The sequence below is a fragment of the Vespa mandarinia genome, chromosome 5 (genome assembly GCF_050613455.1).
Source record: "Vespa mandarinia isolate Hongniang chromosome 5, ASM5061345v1, whole genome shotgun sequence".
Lineage (NCBI taxonomy): Eukaryota > Metazoa > Arthropoda > Insecta > Hymenoptera > Vespidae > Vespa > Vespa mandarinia.
This window is the reverse complement of record NC_140814.1, coordinates 4,235,001-4,255,000: the sequence shown is the minus strand read 5'-3', so window position 1 is coordinate 4,255,000 and position 20,000 is coordinate 4,235,001. Positions and strand designations below refer to the sequence as shown.

Here is a 20,000-nt window from a genome sequence, read left to right as displayed (position 1 = left end):
AATGATTTGTTTTTCATTATTGCAAGTTCGCTAATGGACAATTTGAATATTCATTATAACACATGTATAGAATTCTAACGAGCTATCGTAACAATTAATTTCTTGCTTTTGTCTATGCGATTCCACATAGTTGTATTAATGCATTTGTATTTGTCCGTGACGTATGAATTTGATAAGAAAAAATGGAAATGGTTTTTCGAGAAATTCAAATGCCATATCTCATTCGATTAAATATAATGTTGATTATTATTCTTAATCATAATCGATAAATCTCTATGATTGATTTTCTAATTATTATGAAATTTTTATTTATAATGAATGCTTTAACAAACGGGAGAAAGCGAAGCGAAAGAAGAGAAACAAAAAAAAAAAAGAAAAAAAAGAAAAAAAAAAGAAAAAAAGAAAAAGAAAAGAAAGAGTAAAACGGAACAGTACGAAATAGATTTGTCGTTTGAACAAAACGATAAACAAAAATATTATTTCCATTGTCAAAATGGATTTGTTTTTTTGGAAGCTGTCACTGAATTACTCGACACTCGTACGAACGTATTGAGAACTTAACGCTTTGTTCGGATATTATTGAAAAAAATAAAAAATAAAAAGAAAGAAAGAAAAAAAGAACGGAACAAAAAAAAAAAGAAGAAGACAAAATAAATAGGACAAAAAATAAGTGCAAGAAATATCAACGATCAATGCCCACGTTAATCTCTTGGACTCCGTGGGATTTTTTCCATGGGATCCCTAACGATTATCGCGATGTTCCATAAAAAGAAAAAGAAAAAGAGAGAGAACAAAAAAAGAAAGAAAAAATTAAATAAATGAATGAAATAAGATAAAAAAAAAGAACAATTTCATTTGTCAGAAACCCACATCCTATGCAATATATATATATATATATATATATATATATATATGTATCGGTAAATACGATGATCTTAATCGCGTTTATTCGAAGAAAAAAAAAAAAGAAAAGAAAAAAAAAATGACAAATCTGGTCTATCACTTTAATTACGGACGAATAATAAAAGAAGAAAAAAGAAAAAATTCACTGTTTCACTCGTCATCTTTCGTACGTGTGATTGAAATTATTAATACGATGACCCACATATGAATTTCGTATGAATTGAAAAGAATACATTATATTTACATATTTACATTATATATTCGTAATATGTATTACGATTAATATAACTTTCGATTTCGAATTGTTCCATTTACGAAATTTATTATCATAAAATACGTCTTACGAGTTATTTCAATTGTTTTTAATTACACTTTTAATTACTAATTGTAATAAATTTAAAGGGTCTGTCATGTTCCCACTTTCTTAATTTGACTCACGTATAATATGAAAAAAATGTATTTAACGAGCTTATCACGTAACATTACATATTGATTTTTTTTGTTTGTTTTTTTATTAAACGAATGCGAATATAATTAGGTTTCCCCTCTCCGTCCTAAATTCTCTATCTCTCTCTCTCTCTCTCTCTCTCTCTCTCTCTCTCTCTCTCTCTCTCTCTCTCTCTCTCTCTCTCTCTCTCTCTCTCTCTCTGTTTCTCGTTCTTTCTCTTTGTCATTCTTCAGTTCGATTATTCGCTCGGACAGTTTCTCCCTTCGGCGTTGTCGTCGTAAATTCGTCTTCGATCGTAAACTGGAGCACTAATCCTATCTGCCAAGAAAACGAGCTTAACCGTAACCACTGTCGTCTATCGTAAGCAAAACTAATTTCTTTCTTTTTTTCTTTCTTTTTTGTTTCTTTTTTTTTCTTTCTTTTGTCTTTTCCATCTCTTTCTCTAGATTCTTTTACACTATTTTTATTTTTCTTTTTTCTTTCCTATTCTTTTTCTTTTTTTTCTTTTCTTTCTTTCTTTTTTCGTCTACAAAGACAAATCGTCAAGACAAATCGTTCAACTGAAGATACGATCCAAATCCGAACAAATTGATCTATTATTTCCAAAAACAAAAAAAATTTTCTTTTACCCCTTCCTCACTGGATTCAAAAGAAAAAGGTTTGGGAAATGTGAATCCAAACGATTCGATCCTTTGAATTTCCCTTAGAAAATTCTTTAATTATTGTTCATGCACGATAATTGTCCACGAAAACATCAAGAACAGAGGAGAGAAGTGAATGAGACGAGCGACGACGCGTGCATTAATTAAATCTAATTACAACAGGATAATTAGTTACTTTATTCTTTATACTTTATACTCTATTTGTCCTACCCACTATATCTCCTTTGTCGTCTTTTGTAAATATCGAATTTGAAATATCTCTAGTACTATAAGAAAATAAAAAAATTGTAATAGTTTTGGATTTTCGGTCCCTTTTTAGCCCTTTCCTTTGTTTCGTCCACTTGTTCAAAGAGTTAAATAAAGATAACAGAGATAGAACAAAATAGAGAGATAGATAAATAGATAGATGCAGAGAAAGAGAAAGAGAGAGAAATATTTCTATAATAATTGGATCCTTTTATTTCTATAGCAATTAAAACAAAAGACAAGGACACTTACTTTTCTCTGTTATAAATGTTTTCTACAATAGACGCAATGTTAATAAAAACAATTAGTTCTACTTGTACGCGATAACAATGAAACTGTTTCGTTCGTTTCGTTTGCAATTAATATAGATATAATTTTCTTCCTTTTCCTTTATCTTTTTCTTCTTCTTTTTTATTTTTTCTTTTTATTTTTTTATTTTTTTTCTTTCTTTCTTTCTTTCTTTCTTTTCTCATCGAAACATTTTGTCATCTATTATTTGACATTATCGTGAAAAAAGGTTAACGGATAAGAAAATAGTTGAGGGCGGGCCAAAAGTTCCACTTGGATGTGTTAGAGAAAACAAAATAAAGTACAAAAAATGAAAAGAAAACGGAAAAAGAAAAGAAAAAAAACAGATCAATTATTTTCAAGATATTTTTTAGGGACTAATTTCGTCGTGACAATTTTGGGGGCTAATTTTTTCTTCCCTTCGGAATAATTGAATTTCAAGTTTACACGGGAGCTCTTGATCCAAGCTGTACAAATAAAAGTAACCCCTCGTAGAATATCGCCGATATTCCGTTTTTATATATAAATCGCGTTATGAGGATGAGTCAAGATTTAATCTAGAGAAAAAAAATATAAACGAATTTAATTAAAAAACTGATGCAGGTATGAATTTAAAAAAAATAAATAAATAAATAAATAAATAAAGTATATATATATATATATACCTAAAGTGAGAATGATAAAAATAAAAAAAAATTTCAATATCACGTTGAAATATCGAAATCGGATTTTGTTTAAGTATCGACCGTGTTAAACTGTAAAAAAATACAATACGTGAGTACATTGTTCTTTAACGAAAAAAATATTTTCTTTTTTTTGCAACCCCGAAAATCAATCAATCGATCAATCGATCGATCGATAGATCGATTTATTACGTCCACAGAGAAAACTTCTTTTGATCGTATATTCCTTCGTCTTGAGAAACTAATTTTGCCAGGGCGACGTTTCATAAGATCGGACCGAGGACCTCGTTACCAAGTTTATAAATAGTTGTTTCTTCGCGCTCGAATCTAGAGTGTACTAAGAGAGAGAGAGAGAGAGAGAGAGTGCATGAACGCTAGAGAACAAAAAAGAAAAGACATACATATATACATACATACATGCATATATGCATACATGTATACATGCATACATATATATATATATATATATACATACATATATACATATATACATATATACATATATAAATATGTACGCGTTCAACTCATCAAAATGTCGACGTCCAAATTTGACGCTTCCGTTTTCAAGTCGTTCCCTCTTGTTTCACCATTTCCTTATGTATGTGCTTTTATGTATAACGCTATCCGCGTATACGTCACTTCTTGAATTTAAATTATTTAAAGTGATTTTCGAAAGTTTCAGTTGTCCTTCATCCTCGAGAAAATCTTTCGTTCGATGCTATTTCGTTAGAGGGCGGCACTCAGCGGATTTGAATCGTTCCACCCTTTTGATTAAAGAAAAAAAAAAAATAAAAAAAAAAAAAAAAAGAAAGAAAAAAAAAAGAAGAACAAAAAATCTGTTAACAATGTTTAAAAAAATAATAAAAATTGTAAGATCGATCTAACGTTCCGATTTTATTTTACTTTATCTATACATATCTATATATATATATATATATATACACACACAAATAAATATATATATATATATATATGTCGTGAATAGTATTGATCGATCGATCGCCATTTTGTTTACTTCATACGTACATTTTGTTTTTATCGTCGATTAATAAAGATCTTGTTTATTTCTAATATCCAACAATTGTACGATATAATAACATATACGATTGTTATTAGAAAATTGTTAAATGGGAAAAATTCTAAAAGGAGGAAAAAGAAAATCTAGTAGAAAGAGATGAAGAAAAGATAAGATAAAAGTTAACACTTCGAGAAAGTTATCGAATAAAGCTTAAGCCTATCTAACAGGAAAAGTTTATCCTATCGTTAGATCGATCCTGGTTAACATGGAGGGAGAGAGAAAGAGATAGAGATAGAGATAGAGATAGAGATAGAGATAGAGATAAAGATAGAGAGAGAGAGAGAGAGAGAAAGTGAGTGAGTGAAAGAGAGAAAGAGAGAAAGCCTATCTACGTTTCACCCCTAACTCAAAGGTAAACGTACGAAGAGAGGAAAGAGGGAGTGTGTTAGTGTAAGAGGGTGGCCGCCATTGCTCGAGGACGTGAGTTCGTCGAACTCGAACGGATCCTTCGGTTCAAGGTCGGTGTTAGCCGGTTAAACGTACGAAGATCGTCCTATACCTTCAAGTTCTTTATCAAGGTTCTTCCATTCCGTTCATTCATACGTTCTACCATCAACAAGTTTCATCTTTGTTTAGAGACCACAATTATCATATATAGCGAGGTGAAAGTGAGTTTAGAAGAAGAAAAAAAAGAAAAAAAAAAGAAAGAAAAGAAAAAAGAAAAAAAAAAGAAAGAAAAGAAAAAAGAAAAAAAGAACAAGAGAAATGAAAAAAAAGATTGCGAAAGGATTAAACTAACACCGATAAGAAATGACGATCATTTTTATCGTCCAAAAGCATATCCTCTCTTCGCTCCCATCCCTCTAACCCCTACGTACTCCCTTACCCCGTCACGACTCTCCTGATTTTATGGTCCTAAATGCGTTTCCGCACACGGAAAACCGGCAGGTTATATTTAATAAAGGAAGGAGTCTGGTTGCCACGGTAACTGCGAGGTGAACAGGCAGGGTATTGATTCACCCCACCTGAATTCAGGTCAACCCCTGACTAAACACCTTTTCCATATCGTACCAACTCCACTCTCTCACAAATACACATACACACTCACTCTCTCTTTCTCTCTCTCTCTCTCTCTCTCTCTCTCTCTCTCTTTTTTTTTAACCATACGATTTTTGCTTTACGAATGAGTACGTTCACGAAATAAGTTTCTTCTTAGTATATGTATTAATACATGGATAAACGTCACGTGATATAATGTGAATTAAGTGAATAAATGAGAAAAAAAGAGAGAGAGAGAGACGGAGAGGGAAAGTTTATATATATATATATGTGTGTGTGTATATAAGTGAGTGAGTGAGTTTGTACGTGTGCGTGCATATGTGGAAACCCTTATGCATAGAACCATCAGATCACTTTTTTATAGAAATTCGATGGACGATGCCACTACCCTTCGTATTGTATTTTTAACGAGAAACTAACCCCACGTACCGTTTATTCTGACTATGTTGTACACGTGGTCACGACAACCACGCTCCTATTAATTTTCTTTCATGGTACTTTCATTTTAACGAGGCTCAATGTCCGATTTCTTTTTTTTTCCTCTCTTTAGCTCTTCCCTTTTTTTTCTTCTTCTTTTTCTTCTTCTCCTCCTCCTTCTTCTTCTTCTTCTTCTTCTTCTCTCTCCTTTTCTTTTTCTTTTTCTTTTCTTTTTCTTAATTTACCAAAGAAACGGGTATATACCGTAAACACGAGTAAATACGCACTTAATGATTTTTTACAATTATAAAATATATAACGTTGAATTCCTTCGTCTCTCTCTCTCTCTCTCTCTCTCATAGAAATCATATTCAAGATCGTTTATCAAATGTAATGAAAATTTTTATTTATATCATTTGTCAAAATAAAATTTATTATATCATTATCGAATAATATTATCATCAACATTTGATACGATCGAATTTGTTTGTTAAATAAAAATCAATGTTCTACAAATTGTCGACGGCCAATTGGAATTTTTTCAATTCGATATTTCTAATTAACGACTTGAAACATTGGCATTAATAGTAATTCGAAATTGAATCGAAAGTAAATAAATAAAAGAAAAAAAAAAGAGAGAGAGAGAGAGAGAGAGAGAGAGGGAGAGAGAGAGAGAATAATTTTTTAAATAAATCGAAAATAGATCGACACAACATTATCAGCCAAATACATTTATTTTTTTTTTTTTCATTAATTACAAAAGCTATATATCGACTTTCTTATCGATATTAAACGTGCACGTTTCTTTTTCTCTCTCTGTGTGTGTGTGTGTGTATGTGTATATGTGTTTGTGTGTGTGTAAAAATGAACTCGTGTGAATGCTTTCATTAAAACGACAGCAATTAGAATTGGAAAAGTGTTGAGAACATTGAAAACTGATCGATAAGAAGCAAGAGTTCTTGCAAACTACGTTTGATTTTAGACGGATAATGGTTGTGTACTTTGGTATATGTGTGTATGTATGTGTGTATGTGTGTGTGTGTGTGTATTTACGTGTATTTACGTGTGCGTGAGCGAACGTTGGTATATCTAACGATCGAAACTACTCTTTAGCTTCTTTCCCTTTTATTTTTCTACGTCTTCTACGACATTACCTCGTCGTTATCAACGTGTTTTCAGGAATGACGACGATTCTCAATCGGTGAGAGAATAAACGAAAGACATATGTGTCTGTGTTTATATATAAATATACGTAGGTATTGGTAAAATAGTAAAGAGAAAGAAAGATAGAGAAAATTGGATCGAAACTTTTACCTTCATAAACTCTTATGGCGTGTCGTAAGTTATTTTAGAAATATATATTTTTTTTTTTTTTTTATGATCTCCGTACATCACGTATCTTTCTAATATTTTCTTTTACACGTCATCGGACAAAAAAAAAAAAAAAGATATTACCCAACTTATATTCCTACGTAATGTACGTGTTGATACGATGGGGATGTAAAGAAAAAGAATAAATGAATAATATAAAAATAATACATTGAAATAAAAGGAAATTAAATAATTAATAATTATTAATATTTACGATTATTATATAAACGAGTAAAATAATAAATATATATTATACATCATTAGTACGTACATACGTTCTATTGCGTATCGATACGTAAGAAAGAAGTATAGTATAGTATAGTGATTTGAACAAAATAAATGAATGAATAAATAAAAAAGTGATAATACAAATTGTAATCTTTAATTGATATTACACTATATTTATGATTTTTACATATAGAAATGAAATAGATAATGTATAACGTTTCAATATGTAAAAAGCAGTAAAGTAAAATGATGTGAAAAAAAAAATTACAATTAAAATAAAAATAAATAAATAAATAAATAATAAAAATTAAAATCCTTAAACGATATTATACGATATTTATTAACATGAATGTCTTCGAATGAATGAAGTCGAATTTTCTTAAAAAAAAAAAAAAAAAAGAAAAAAGAAAAAAAAACGGACAGACACGAACCTGAGAAGAATAGAAAATCGTAAATAATTCATAAAAGCTTCGTATAATATCTCCATATGTTGCGTATAAACAATAAATATATATATATATATATATATATATATATATATCTGCAGCTTATATATATGTATCGCAAAGATATAAGAAAAAGCAGAAAGAAAAGATAAAATGGCGTATGTTGGTATGTAGAGAGGATTTACGTAAGATTTATCGACGATAAGAGCTTTCCAAGAGGGACAGCTTTGCTTTTCGATCAACGGAATAGCTCTAATGGATTTGGCCTTGGCGAAGGAGCTATCTCCAACGTTTATCACGGGTCAAGCGTCTATTTACATCCTGTATTATTATCAAGCTTAATCGAGTTATCCTAATGCAGTTTCTAACGAGAGTCGACGTTACGTACGAAGACGTTAGAGCTATTAAACTTACGTGAAATTCAAAACGTCCTTATCCCTCAAGGCCATTTCGTCCTCTTTTACACACACACACACACACACACACACACACACACACACGCATACACATACACTCATACACAAATTACTATATATACTTCTTTAACTTTTCTTATATTCAACTTTTTTTTCCTTTCTTCTTATTTTCCTTTCTTATAATATAAATAATTTTTTGTTTGATGATAAAACGTTGATAATTTGTTATTTGATGATAAAACGTTTGATGAAAGAACAAACACAGTGACTCACATGTTACGATCGATTTATAATTATTATTTAAATCACACGTTTATTGCCATTATACTTATATTGATATCGAGTACAATGTTAAAATAATTTGAAGAAATATTTTCATTGAAAAATATTTTACGATATTCTACAAATAAAATAATATATATATATATATTATTTTATTTATATTATATTATTTTATATAATAATATATATTATATTTTATATATATTATATAATATAATATATATTATATTTTATTTATATAATTATATATATTATTTTATATAATAATAATAATAATATATATATATATATATATATATATATATATATATAATAAATGAAGGGAAAATATTGAAATAATTGCTTACAAATTATTTCGTCATTTATGCAAATAAAACTATGTATATGAATAAGTACAATATAAGCATACGAAATATCTATAAATTTTGATTGGTACGAAACTTTATATATACATACCTATATATATATATATATATATAAAAGCAAACATTTATTACGGTATCTTAGGTATCCGCGTCCTTGGGGGAAAAACAAGTGTTTTCTGACTAATCAAGATTTCGTCAGGTGCGTTCTATAATTATCATTGTCGTCAGAATGCGTTAAGAGAAGCTTGGCTACTTGATATCACGACAAAGTACACGCTAACGTTTAACTAAATTTATCCGGTATGATCATCATTGTACAGTACAGAGAAACGCTGTGTTTTATTCATGGTCCCTTGCGAATAAGATCTATGTAAGTATATTCCAAAATGGCCCTAACCAAAAGTTCAAAGATCGTTCCTGATACTAATTTCTAATATTAATTTTAATATTAATTTCGATTCTATTTCGTTCAATATTCCAACATTTTACGGGAAATATATATATATATATATATATATATATATATATATATTGCGTCGTCTTATCTCTAAATTAAAAGGGAATTAACATGATCACGTTATAGGAATATCTTACACACAGTTTATAACGGGAATGATGTTAATTAAAAGGATCCGATAAAGGATCCTATGTTCCGTGCTTCTATCTTAATGACGAGAAAGTTTCCCGTGGATGACGAGCGACGTTAACGTGCTCGTAAACTATCATCACTTTTCATTAATAGGATCCAACAAATTTTTGGCACGGATTTCAAAAAAGAAAACAACAAAAGAGATCAATTTTATGTCGTACCTTTTAATTGACTCATTAAACTACCAATCACGTTCGTGCATTTGATATCATTACATCTTACGGTCCTTCGAATAATATTAGATCTATTCGAGAAATTATTTTCCTTAGAAATAATATCCTTCATTAAATATTTATTAATGTCTGTTACATTAATATTCGATTAATAATATTCTTTCTTTTTTTTTTCTTTTTTTCTTTTTTTTTTATCATTGTACGAAAGTTAAAAATTTATTCGATATAGACATATCGATGTATTTAAATATTAAGAAATAATTTATATTTTGTTTTGATTACGTTCAAACCTCTCTTTCTCTCTCTCTCTCTCTCTCTCTCTCTCTTTCTCGTCGTTTACGTTTCTATGATTGACATTTCTCTTCGATAATTATCATTATTGGACATTCGTCGATAAATCATGTAATTATTGAATACACCGATACTTAAATAATTTTATTGCATACGTTTGCATTCCGTTTACATTCCGTTCAAATTTATTCGTTATTTTTTTAATATTGAAAACGATGCCAATTCGTGATATTACGATATTTCACTTCGGGAAAATGGGTCGAATGGATTGCACTCCTACGTTTAAGAACACGATAAATATTTCACATTAATGCCTACTGAGGTGGGCATGCATGATGTTTGATGAGAGAAAGTTATTGCTGTATACATAACTACATACGTATATGTATATATATATATATATATATATATATATATATATATATATAATACTAGCGAAGAGGTCAAAGCTTTCTTTCGAAAGAAGATTACTCTCGTGTAAAGCTGCGACGTGTAGTAAGCTTACTGGAATTAAAGCATGATATGATGGATGGAGGTCACGAAAAAAATCATGATACCCACTCATATGCTATCGGTAATCCTCTCTCTTTCTCTCTCTCTCTCTCTCTCTCTCTCTCTCTCTGTCTGTCTGTCTGTCTGTCTTTCTGTCTGTCTGTCTTTTTCGAAATCCTCTGAAACTTCCTTCTTTATAATCCTTAATAATAATAATTCGATGACACGTGGTAACAAATCTGTATTAAATTTTTAAAAATGAATTTAATTATAATATATAATATTTATTATGTCTATATAATGATTTAATCTTAAATAATTATATCTCTTAGGAAAGATTCTATATTAATTAATTAATAATACGTAATTAATTAATCGACAAATTATCTATCGTTAATATTTAATTATTTTAATGAACGATATTTCTAAGCTAAGACGTAACGAGATGTTTCTTCTTCGAAAGTTCGAACGCTACTAATATGTTAAAATATCAGTGTATTTCATAGTCGACTCGTACAAGGTTATCCATTCACAATGATAAACAAATACACATGAGACACTCTAATCAATATTATCAAATATTATAAACACACTCGAATTCTCAGAATTGTTTAAGTTTATAAGAACGTTCGAAAAAAAGAAAAGAAATGTTTTGAAAACATTAAAATTTACGATGGACTAAAAATTCATCTTTCAATGAGATACATATATATATACACGTATATATATATATATATATACATATATATATACGTGTATCAATTTGAATAAAATTTCATTGAAAAATTTATAATTAAATATTTATCTAATGTATGTAAACTATGCAATACCGATCTAAATATAATAGATTGAACTCCTTCGTTAAGGAAAATATAATGAATATGTAAACATCCACCTTCTAATCAGACGTTTTCTAATCATTACGATGTTGGCACTATTAAGTAGGATCTCATTTATCTAACCCAAGGTGGTATCCATTTTCGTTATATCAAAATGAACGTGTTACCGTTGATCGACAGACAGAATACTTAATAGCTCTTAAGTAGTATGTATTCAAGAATTAATTCTCTGATACAAGATTCTATTCTAGAGAATAAAATATATATATATATATATATATATATATATATATATATATATATATACGAGCTTGGAACTGACGATACCTCACATTTATTTATTAATCAATTTCATAATGTTGTAATTTTTCTAAATAAAAATGCATCGATTATCATTATTATATAACAAGTGTATATATACGTATACATATATCTTATTTATATTTCTACGATATATTTTAAAAATATCTTCGATAGAAAGGTATAGAAAAATCAATGAAATGAAAATGACGTGAGAAAGTTTAAGAGCTTTCGAAGGTCGACTTACGATATCGAATTACCGATGTTTGTGACGTCAAACTTCGAAACAAGGGTCCCTTTCTCGAACGGATTTACACGTTCGTGTTATTTAATATTGTAAGAGAGAAATTATTGAGACGTTAAAGGGTCCGAAGAAAAGTATATAGAATATTCAAGATGGAAAATCTTTATCCTCAACTTCTCTCTTATTTCTAAAGACAATTATCATTTAATTGTTCTTTTAATATTACCAAAGGAACAAAAATTAAATTATTTTACGTTGTATATATCTGATTACGTATAAAACTCAAAGCGAATAACTTTCGTCATCAACTTTTGGCATTACTTGTGAAACTTCGATTGTTTTGTAATTACAAAAAAAAAAAAAAAGAAGAAAAGAGAAGAAACGAAATAAAACGGCGCAAAGAAATTATTTTACGAGATATAACGAAAAAAAAAAAAAAGAAAAAAAATAAAAAAGGAGAAAAACAAAAAAAAAACTTTCCAATGCAATTGAATTCTTCGTTGGATCCGATTACCGATACTAACGCTAACAATTTAACTTTAATTATTATCACGGAAGATCTTACGGAAATAATAAGTCCTGGTAGGGAAAAGAAAAAGGAAAGACAACGAAGAAAAAAAAAAAAGAAAGAAAGAAAAAGAAAAAAGAATTAATGTGCAAGAAAATTATTTGACGAGATTTTTTTTTCTTTCTTTTTAATAAGGAACATTCCACGATGCAATTAGATTCTTCGATGGATCTGATTACCGATACAACGCTAACAACTTTCATCGTCGTTCCATGAAATTTGCGTTGTTTGTAATTGAATTGAAAAAGAAAGAAAGAAAACGAAAAAAAAAAAAAAACAAACAAACAAAGCAAGAAAAAGAAAAAAAAAAGAAAAAAGAAACAAAAACAAAAAAAGAAGAGTCAAATAAGATGAAATAATTATTCTCAAACGCGTTATAACACAATAAAGAAGAATTTTATAGAGCAATTAAATTTGTTGTTCGTTAAATGTCATCCTTAAAGAAAAAAAAAAAAGAAAAAAAGAAAGAAAAAAATTACGATTCTGATCATACTTCGTATTAACTTTTGAGGCTTCTCACGTAGAAACTTAATTTCTATATCGAAACTAAATCATAAACCTTATCGATCTTTATTCCCCTTAACCTCTGCCCCATATATAAGCTTCTCTTTTTTCCCCCACCCTCTCTCTCTCTCTCTCTCTCTCTCTCTCTATCTCTATCTATCTCTCTCTCTCTCTTTTATAAGCCCTTTACAAATCCCCTGAACCGCAAAAGGAAATTGAGAACTACGTGTCGTGATTCCCTTGTCAGCATTTAAAAAATAAGGTAAAAAAAAGGAAAAAAAGAGAGAGATAGAGAGAGAGATAGAGAGAGAGAGAGAGAAGGAACTTTCGACAGATTTATAGTTTGTTCGATTTAATAGGTAATCATTACACGTAACCAAACGTAGGAGAGACATATCGTATATAAAGCTTCAAAATCTTTCTGCCAAGTTCTTCCTCTCTTTACTTCTATCTTCCCTTTCACACGCATACATACATACGTATTACTATGTATAGATAGATAAGCATATATATATATAGATACTCAAGATGTGGGATAAATACGTATCGACGCCAAACACGTGCCTACGAGCAGAAATAATGATTTCACGTCGTTCATGTAGAAGAGATACTACTCACACCCACGTTATGAACTAACAGAGTATGACGTTTACGAACGTACGTTGCCGTGAACGTATTTTCACGACAATGGAATAGAAATTACTAATGCATGTGTATACGTATACGTTAGACACATTGCTATTATCTAAGAAACGAAAATTCGGCACGTTTAATAAATAATCTCTCTCTCCCTCTCTCTCTCTCTCTCTCACTGTCTTATATATACATATTACGTACGTGTTTTAAACACATTTTATACATAGATCGTCCTTGTTCCCTGTTAATTTCGTTAAATCGGCCAAGTTGACTTTTGGTAGAGACGCAAGAAAATAACGGATGATGGTACACTCACAGAATGAATAATATCGTGAGCGTGTTTATTAAAGTGTAACATATAACATTTACAACGACGAACAGTTAGATGTTATATTCGTCTCACGCTTAAAAATATAAAAGTGACCTTTCTAATGTAACATGATTTTTGAGATATGTATGTCCCTCTAGTGTGCTTTCTCGATCTGTATTTTTTCTTCCTAGCACACATACACACACACATACACACGTATGTAGATGTTATTATAATAAAGTACTTTCGAAAAAATATGTATATATATATATATATATACATATCTTTTTTCTTCCTTTGATCGATGCACTCGCGTACACGTGAGCGACATTTCATTTCTTCTTCTTCTTCTTCTCTCTCTTTCTCTCTCCCCCCCTCTCTCTCTCTCTCTCTCTCTCTCTCTAAAGAAAATTTTTATTTTCTTCGTTCTTTTTTTTTTCAAAAGAAAGAAAAGAAAAGAAAAAGAGAAGAAAAATGAAAAATACATTATTCTAAAATATGCATATTACTATAACACGTGTTCCTCATCTCTCGATCAGTTACAGTTTTCCCCTTGCGTATCGTGGCCTCGATAAAATATGTATAAGACGGGACGTGCGACGTAATCTACATCGTGATTTAAATTTCCTTCGAATATCTCTCGAAATTCATTTATCTATGGTATCATGATTTCGTGTATGTGTGAGCCCGCTCGCTTGTGTATACGTAAGACAGAGAAACAGAAAGACAAAAAGAGAAAGATAGAGAGAGAGAGAGAGAGAGAGAGAGAGAAATAAACTTCCGAGTGAATTCAAACGTCGACTATTTTTCGATCAAGGAGAACACAATCGACTTACGATAACATTAGATGAGACTTTCATGGAATGATTCGTGGCATTGTTTAATGATAGTTTCTAAAAAAAAGGAAAAGAAAGAAAGAAAAAAGAATTATACACTTTCACGAATACACATATACATACAGACAGACAAACGGAGACAAACAGAAAATGCGTATAAAAACGTCGATGCGTGCTTATATCAAATTTAACACGCTTAGAAAAAATATTTGAAAAAGGAAAGAACTTTGTAATCTAACTTTGTCTGATGGATAATTTCTTTTTTTTTTTTCTTCTTCTTCTAATATAACTTCTATCGTGTGTCAAATTTCTTTATTGTTCTTTTTCTTTTTTTTTCTCATTAGAAAATATATCCACCTAAACGTTTCACTTAATAATATAATATATAATTTTAAGATATGAATAATTTCTTCTCATTGAATCATTGTTTTTTTCCTTTTTTTTTCCTTTCTCTCTCTCTCTCTCTCTCTCTCTCTCTCTCTCTCTCTCTCTCTCTTATCATCACTTGTAGTCGCTGAATTCGCTCAAGAATTTGGAGAAGCCATGGAGAATCATTCGGCTAACATACGCAGATTGGTCGACGAGTTTCGAAGCCGATCCGGTGAGCCACGGCTCGATTCTAGCGGTATGCGACGCGTTTGGGAGAATTTATTGAGACAAGTCGAGGCTGATGCTGTCTCGCATCTTGATTTTGCCGCGGTATTGCAACAGCAACTCTCAAGGCCAACCATAGAGGCGAGCTTTCATAGAAAGTTTCAATCACGTAAGGTGAGTACCTACTATAATCTCTTTCTCTCTCTCTCTCTCTCACTCTCTCTCTCTCTCCCTCTCTATCGCACTGTCTTGTTATCTATATGTAAGAAAAAGATAAAAGAAAAAAAAAGAAAGACTCCAAAAAAAATAAAAAAACAAAAAAAAAACAAAAAAAAGGCGACGTCTAACGAACCTGTTCCTTTCGTTATTATGAATAGACAGATATATTATTTTCATTTCTACTATGTATTTAAATACACGAGATGTCGTCTTTGTTTATCCCTTTTTTTCTTTTCTACACTTTTAATTTCGTCGGACTGAAATTATCTGGAAAAAGAAAAAAAAAGAAAAGGAGAAAAAGGAAAGAAAAGAATCAAAAAAGTGAAATAAAAAATATTATTTTTAAGCACGAAAAGCGGGATAAAAAAAAAAATTAATTGAAACGCGTTCTGTGGCTCGAGTTACCCGCTAGTTCTAAAAGGAGATCTTTCAAAAAGAAATAAATAGTTATGTGTTGCTAAAAAGTACTCTTTGCCAAACAGCTCGTCGCATTAATGAAAAAATTTAAAAAGCCTAAATTCACTTCTTACATTCTCTCTCTCTCTCTCTCTCTCTTCTTCTTCTTCTTCTTCCTCTTTCTCTCTTTCTTTGTCTTATTGCTATTGTATCTATACGTTAATGTTCTTGGCTGTTATACAGAATTCTCTTATTACCAAGAATATAATCAATGGCCGAGATTTCGTTTTCATAATCTGTTAGAAATCGTCACGCCTAAACGCAAATATAATAAGTAATTCATGTGGATTAAACATAGAAGATCAAGGTTTAAACCTTGAATCGACGAAATTTACAAGGAATTTGTAACATTGCCTAAGTACACGTACATACATACATGCATACGTGTATATACATTTCTATATCAAATTTATATATCACATTTGTCCTTCTCAAAAATTTCATTAATTTCGAGAACAAGTTAACGAACGTACTGAATCATTCGTGCTTTTCAATTAATTAAAAAAATTAATTTAGATTCGAATATCTTGTCCCACTTTTCATCATATTCTTTCAATCAACAGAAATTCGAAATTAAATTCGTTTAATTCTTGAACAACCAAGAAAATAATTCCAACAGAAATTGAATAAGTAATATTTGGTGGTGATGGAGGAAGGGAGGAGGATTGAAGAGAGGGTATAGCGGGAGATTAAAATGAAAAAGAAAAAAAAGAAAAAAAGAAAAATTCGTTTAATTGATTCTTTTTTTTTTCCTTTTCTTTTTTCTTTTTTTCTCCTTCTTCTTCTTCTTCCCACAGGTTTTCTCGTATCGCGAAGGTTACGAACAAGAGATTGCAAAGTCCGAAGAGAAATTGCAACGAGCCAGAGCTGATTATAAACGTTCTTATGCGTCCTTATTAACGAACGAAGGTGGAAACGAAACGGAATTGAAGCGTCAATACTTCGAAGCTCACAATGCTTACGTTCTTCAATTGAGAGCTACCAATGCTATAACCGAATGTTATCAGAGCCATTGTTTGCCTGGTTTACTCGGTGAAATAGCCGAGGTCTACGAGGAACTTTGCGGATTGGCTTGCAAATGCGTCGCTGGTATATCGGAAGCAGCATACGAACGTACCAGCGAACAAGCAAAACGTTATCAAAATGTTGGAAAGGATGCTCAAACCGTTCTACCGATTAACGATTTACAGGTAAATCTTTTGTTTTTTTTTTTTTCTCTTAAATCCGTTATATGTCTTTATGAGAAGAAGCAAAAGAAAGAAAAAAGAAAAAAGAAAAAATTCTATTCGTAGTTTCTTTTCTTTTTCCTTTTTCTTCTTTTTTTTTTTTTTTTCATATAATAAAGTGAATATGTTTTGTATCAATAGTTTTATCGATATACGAGGACACATAAAAAATGTTTGATCCTATTCAAATCTTGTCCTCGAATTACCCCCATATTATATATATATATATATATATATATATATATATATATATATGTTGTGTGTATATATACAGAGAATCACTGTCAAATTGAGCTAACATATTCTATCAGTATCCGACGATATTGCAACGTTCATGTAGCATATACTGTAGTATATAGATCGTGTCTGATCAAATTCGTTCCTTATCTATTTGTACACGAAGCCTGACGATAGTCATTCACTCCTTTCATGTTGATCGGCAATAAGGCCATCTAACTAAACACGACCCCTATTTATTAGCCACTATACATACACACATACATATATATATATATATATATATATATATATATATATATATACATTCTATGAGTTTAATTTCTTTTTCCTTCTTTCTTTTTCTTTTTCTTTGTTTTTTTTTTTTTGTTTATTTCCTTCTTTTTTTACTATCAAAAATATCAAACAAACAATTCTAATGAAGTTTTACGATTTAAATCCAGAAATTATTTATTTCTCGATCATCGTTAATACGATCGATGAATATGTAGAATAAAGATATATCTAAAGATTTGTAATGATATAATTATTATTTTTATAAATATTTTTTCATAGACCCTGGCACGCAATTTGTCGGCTAATGCAACGCCACGTAAACCAGTACGACGTTTGTTCGTTGCACTTTCACGACCAGAACAAGTACCAGTCGAAAAGGCTACGCAAATACTACAGCTGAGAGATGAATTGGTACCTACCGGTATCAGTACTGTGCCACTTATGGAAGAACTTAAAAGGGAACACGATAGTTTGACACAAAAAATAGGAAGACTACAAGACGCCTTGGACACATTGATTCGAATGCAACGCAAGTAAGTATTATCCTTTTTTGTTTTGTTTTCTTTTCTTCTTATTATTATCATTATCTTTCTTTTCATTCATCTTCATCTTCATCATTATCATTATCATCATCATAATCATCGTTATCTTCTTTATTTACTATCGTTCATAATTAATTTTCAAGAAGTCGAAAAGAAATCCATCTCTCATTTCGTACGAATCCTAACGCGAACTTTATACTTTCCCATCGTAGTTATTATAATAAAACTTTCTCCATTCTTCTCAGTCAGAATATGAATTCTTATAAAATGCATAAAAAAAAAAAATAAGTTCGCGTTTATGTTAGGGCTTTCAAGCGTTCGTTGAAATATATATTATCGCTTTTATTGTAAATATCAATGATTTGTACGAAAGAAAAGAAAAAAAAAAAAAAAAAAAAAAGTGAGAAAAAGAAAATTAAAGGAAACAGTAACAAGGAACGATTAAAAAGAAGAAAGAGAAAAGAAAAGAAAAAGGAAAAAAGAAAGGGGCAAAAGATTTCAAAGAAACTCCACGTAGCTATCTGACAAATAAATAAAAAAAAATGAATAAAAAAAAAAAAAGAAAAAAAAAAAAAGAAATAAGAAATAAGAAAAAGAAAAAGAAAGAAAAAAGAAGTTCGATCGTTTTGCTTATTTGTTTGTTGAATATTTGTTTTTATTTAGAAGTGCCGAAGGTAATCTTTATACGAAGGTGGCCGAATTACAAGAAAATATTTCCATGAAACGTTTTGAGCTGGGCGTCGCACAGTTGGATCTTGCTGCGGTGCAGGCACAGGTATTACATTATATTTTTATTTATCCAGTTAATACATAAAATATTTTTTCATATAACACCGTATATCCACCGTTATAAATGTTAAATATTCAACTCACTTATATATCAACGCGTACTCATATATATGTATATATATATATATACCTATATATATATATATATATATATATATTTTTTTTTTTATATGTGTATATTCATTGAGTGTTATATTTCCATTCGATGTTGCGATGGTTCGCAAGTATGGAGGTATATTATATGTTATTTTAATATGAAACGTGTGCAACTACGTGAATTCACCGATGCATTTCCCTCAATGCCAATGAATTTCATATCGAATTTGTATTTTCGCCGAAGTCTCATAAATCACTTATCAGCGTCATGCGTTTGGATGGAAAAATTTTTCAACGGTCGTGAAAAAATGAATTTTTATATAGCGATATTTTTTTATTCGTACCAATAACCGAACCACCCTTTCGTATCGTATCGTAAAAGCTTTTTCCTTTTTTTCTTCTTCTCTTTCTTCTTTCCCCCCACCCCCCCCCTCTTTTTTTTTCTTCCTCTCTTTTACCTTCTTTTTTCTTTTTCGTTCCTTCCACTGTAATTCCCATATTTCTCGATAACGTATAAAAATTATTTTAATTAACACACACTGACAATACAATCACAAATATAACTGAATTATAAAAAGGAGATCGTTTACTTCCATGAAAAATGTTTACTCACAGAAATCAATGAGTTTTATTTATCGACGTAAAAAAATCAATTTTCATTGCGATAAAATTATTCCTTATTTCTTTCCTGTTCTCTATCTCTCTCTCTCTCTCTCTCTCTCTCTCTCTCTCTCTCTCTCTCTCTCTCTCTTACAGGTCTAACTTTCATTTTTGTAGAATAGAGTTAAGTTTCATAGGAAACAGTTAGAAAAGAAACTACGGTTTATTTCTTACGGCTCTTTTCAAATGAAACTTTTCTAAATATAGTCGTCATTCGCCTAGTCTAGAAGC

General features: G+C 30.1%; 1 protein-coding gene across 4 annotated transcripts in view; it reads left to right on the top strand.

Moving 5' to 3' along the window:
- Positions 1 to 20,000, top strand: part of Stacl (SH3 and cysteine-rich domain-containing protein) — a 68,532-nt gene that overhangs the window by 29,136 nt on the left and 19,396 nt on the right. For all 4 annotated transcript variants that reach the window (XM_085657347.1, XM_085657348.1, XM_035866863.2 and 1 more), the window contains exons 3-6: positions 15,186 to 15,442; positions 16,741 to 17,133; positions 17,962 to 18,215; positions 18,888 to 18,999. In XM_085657347.1, the coding sequence (XP_085513473.1) occupies positions 15,186 to 15,442; positions 16,741 to 17,133; positions 17,962 to 18,215; positions 18,888 to 18,999 (1,016 nt within the window). The remainder of the gene's footprint in view (positions 1 to 15,185; positions 15,443 to 16,740; positions 17,134 to 17,961; positions 18,216 to 18,887; positions 19,000 to 20,000) is intronic.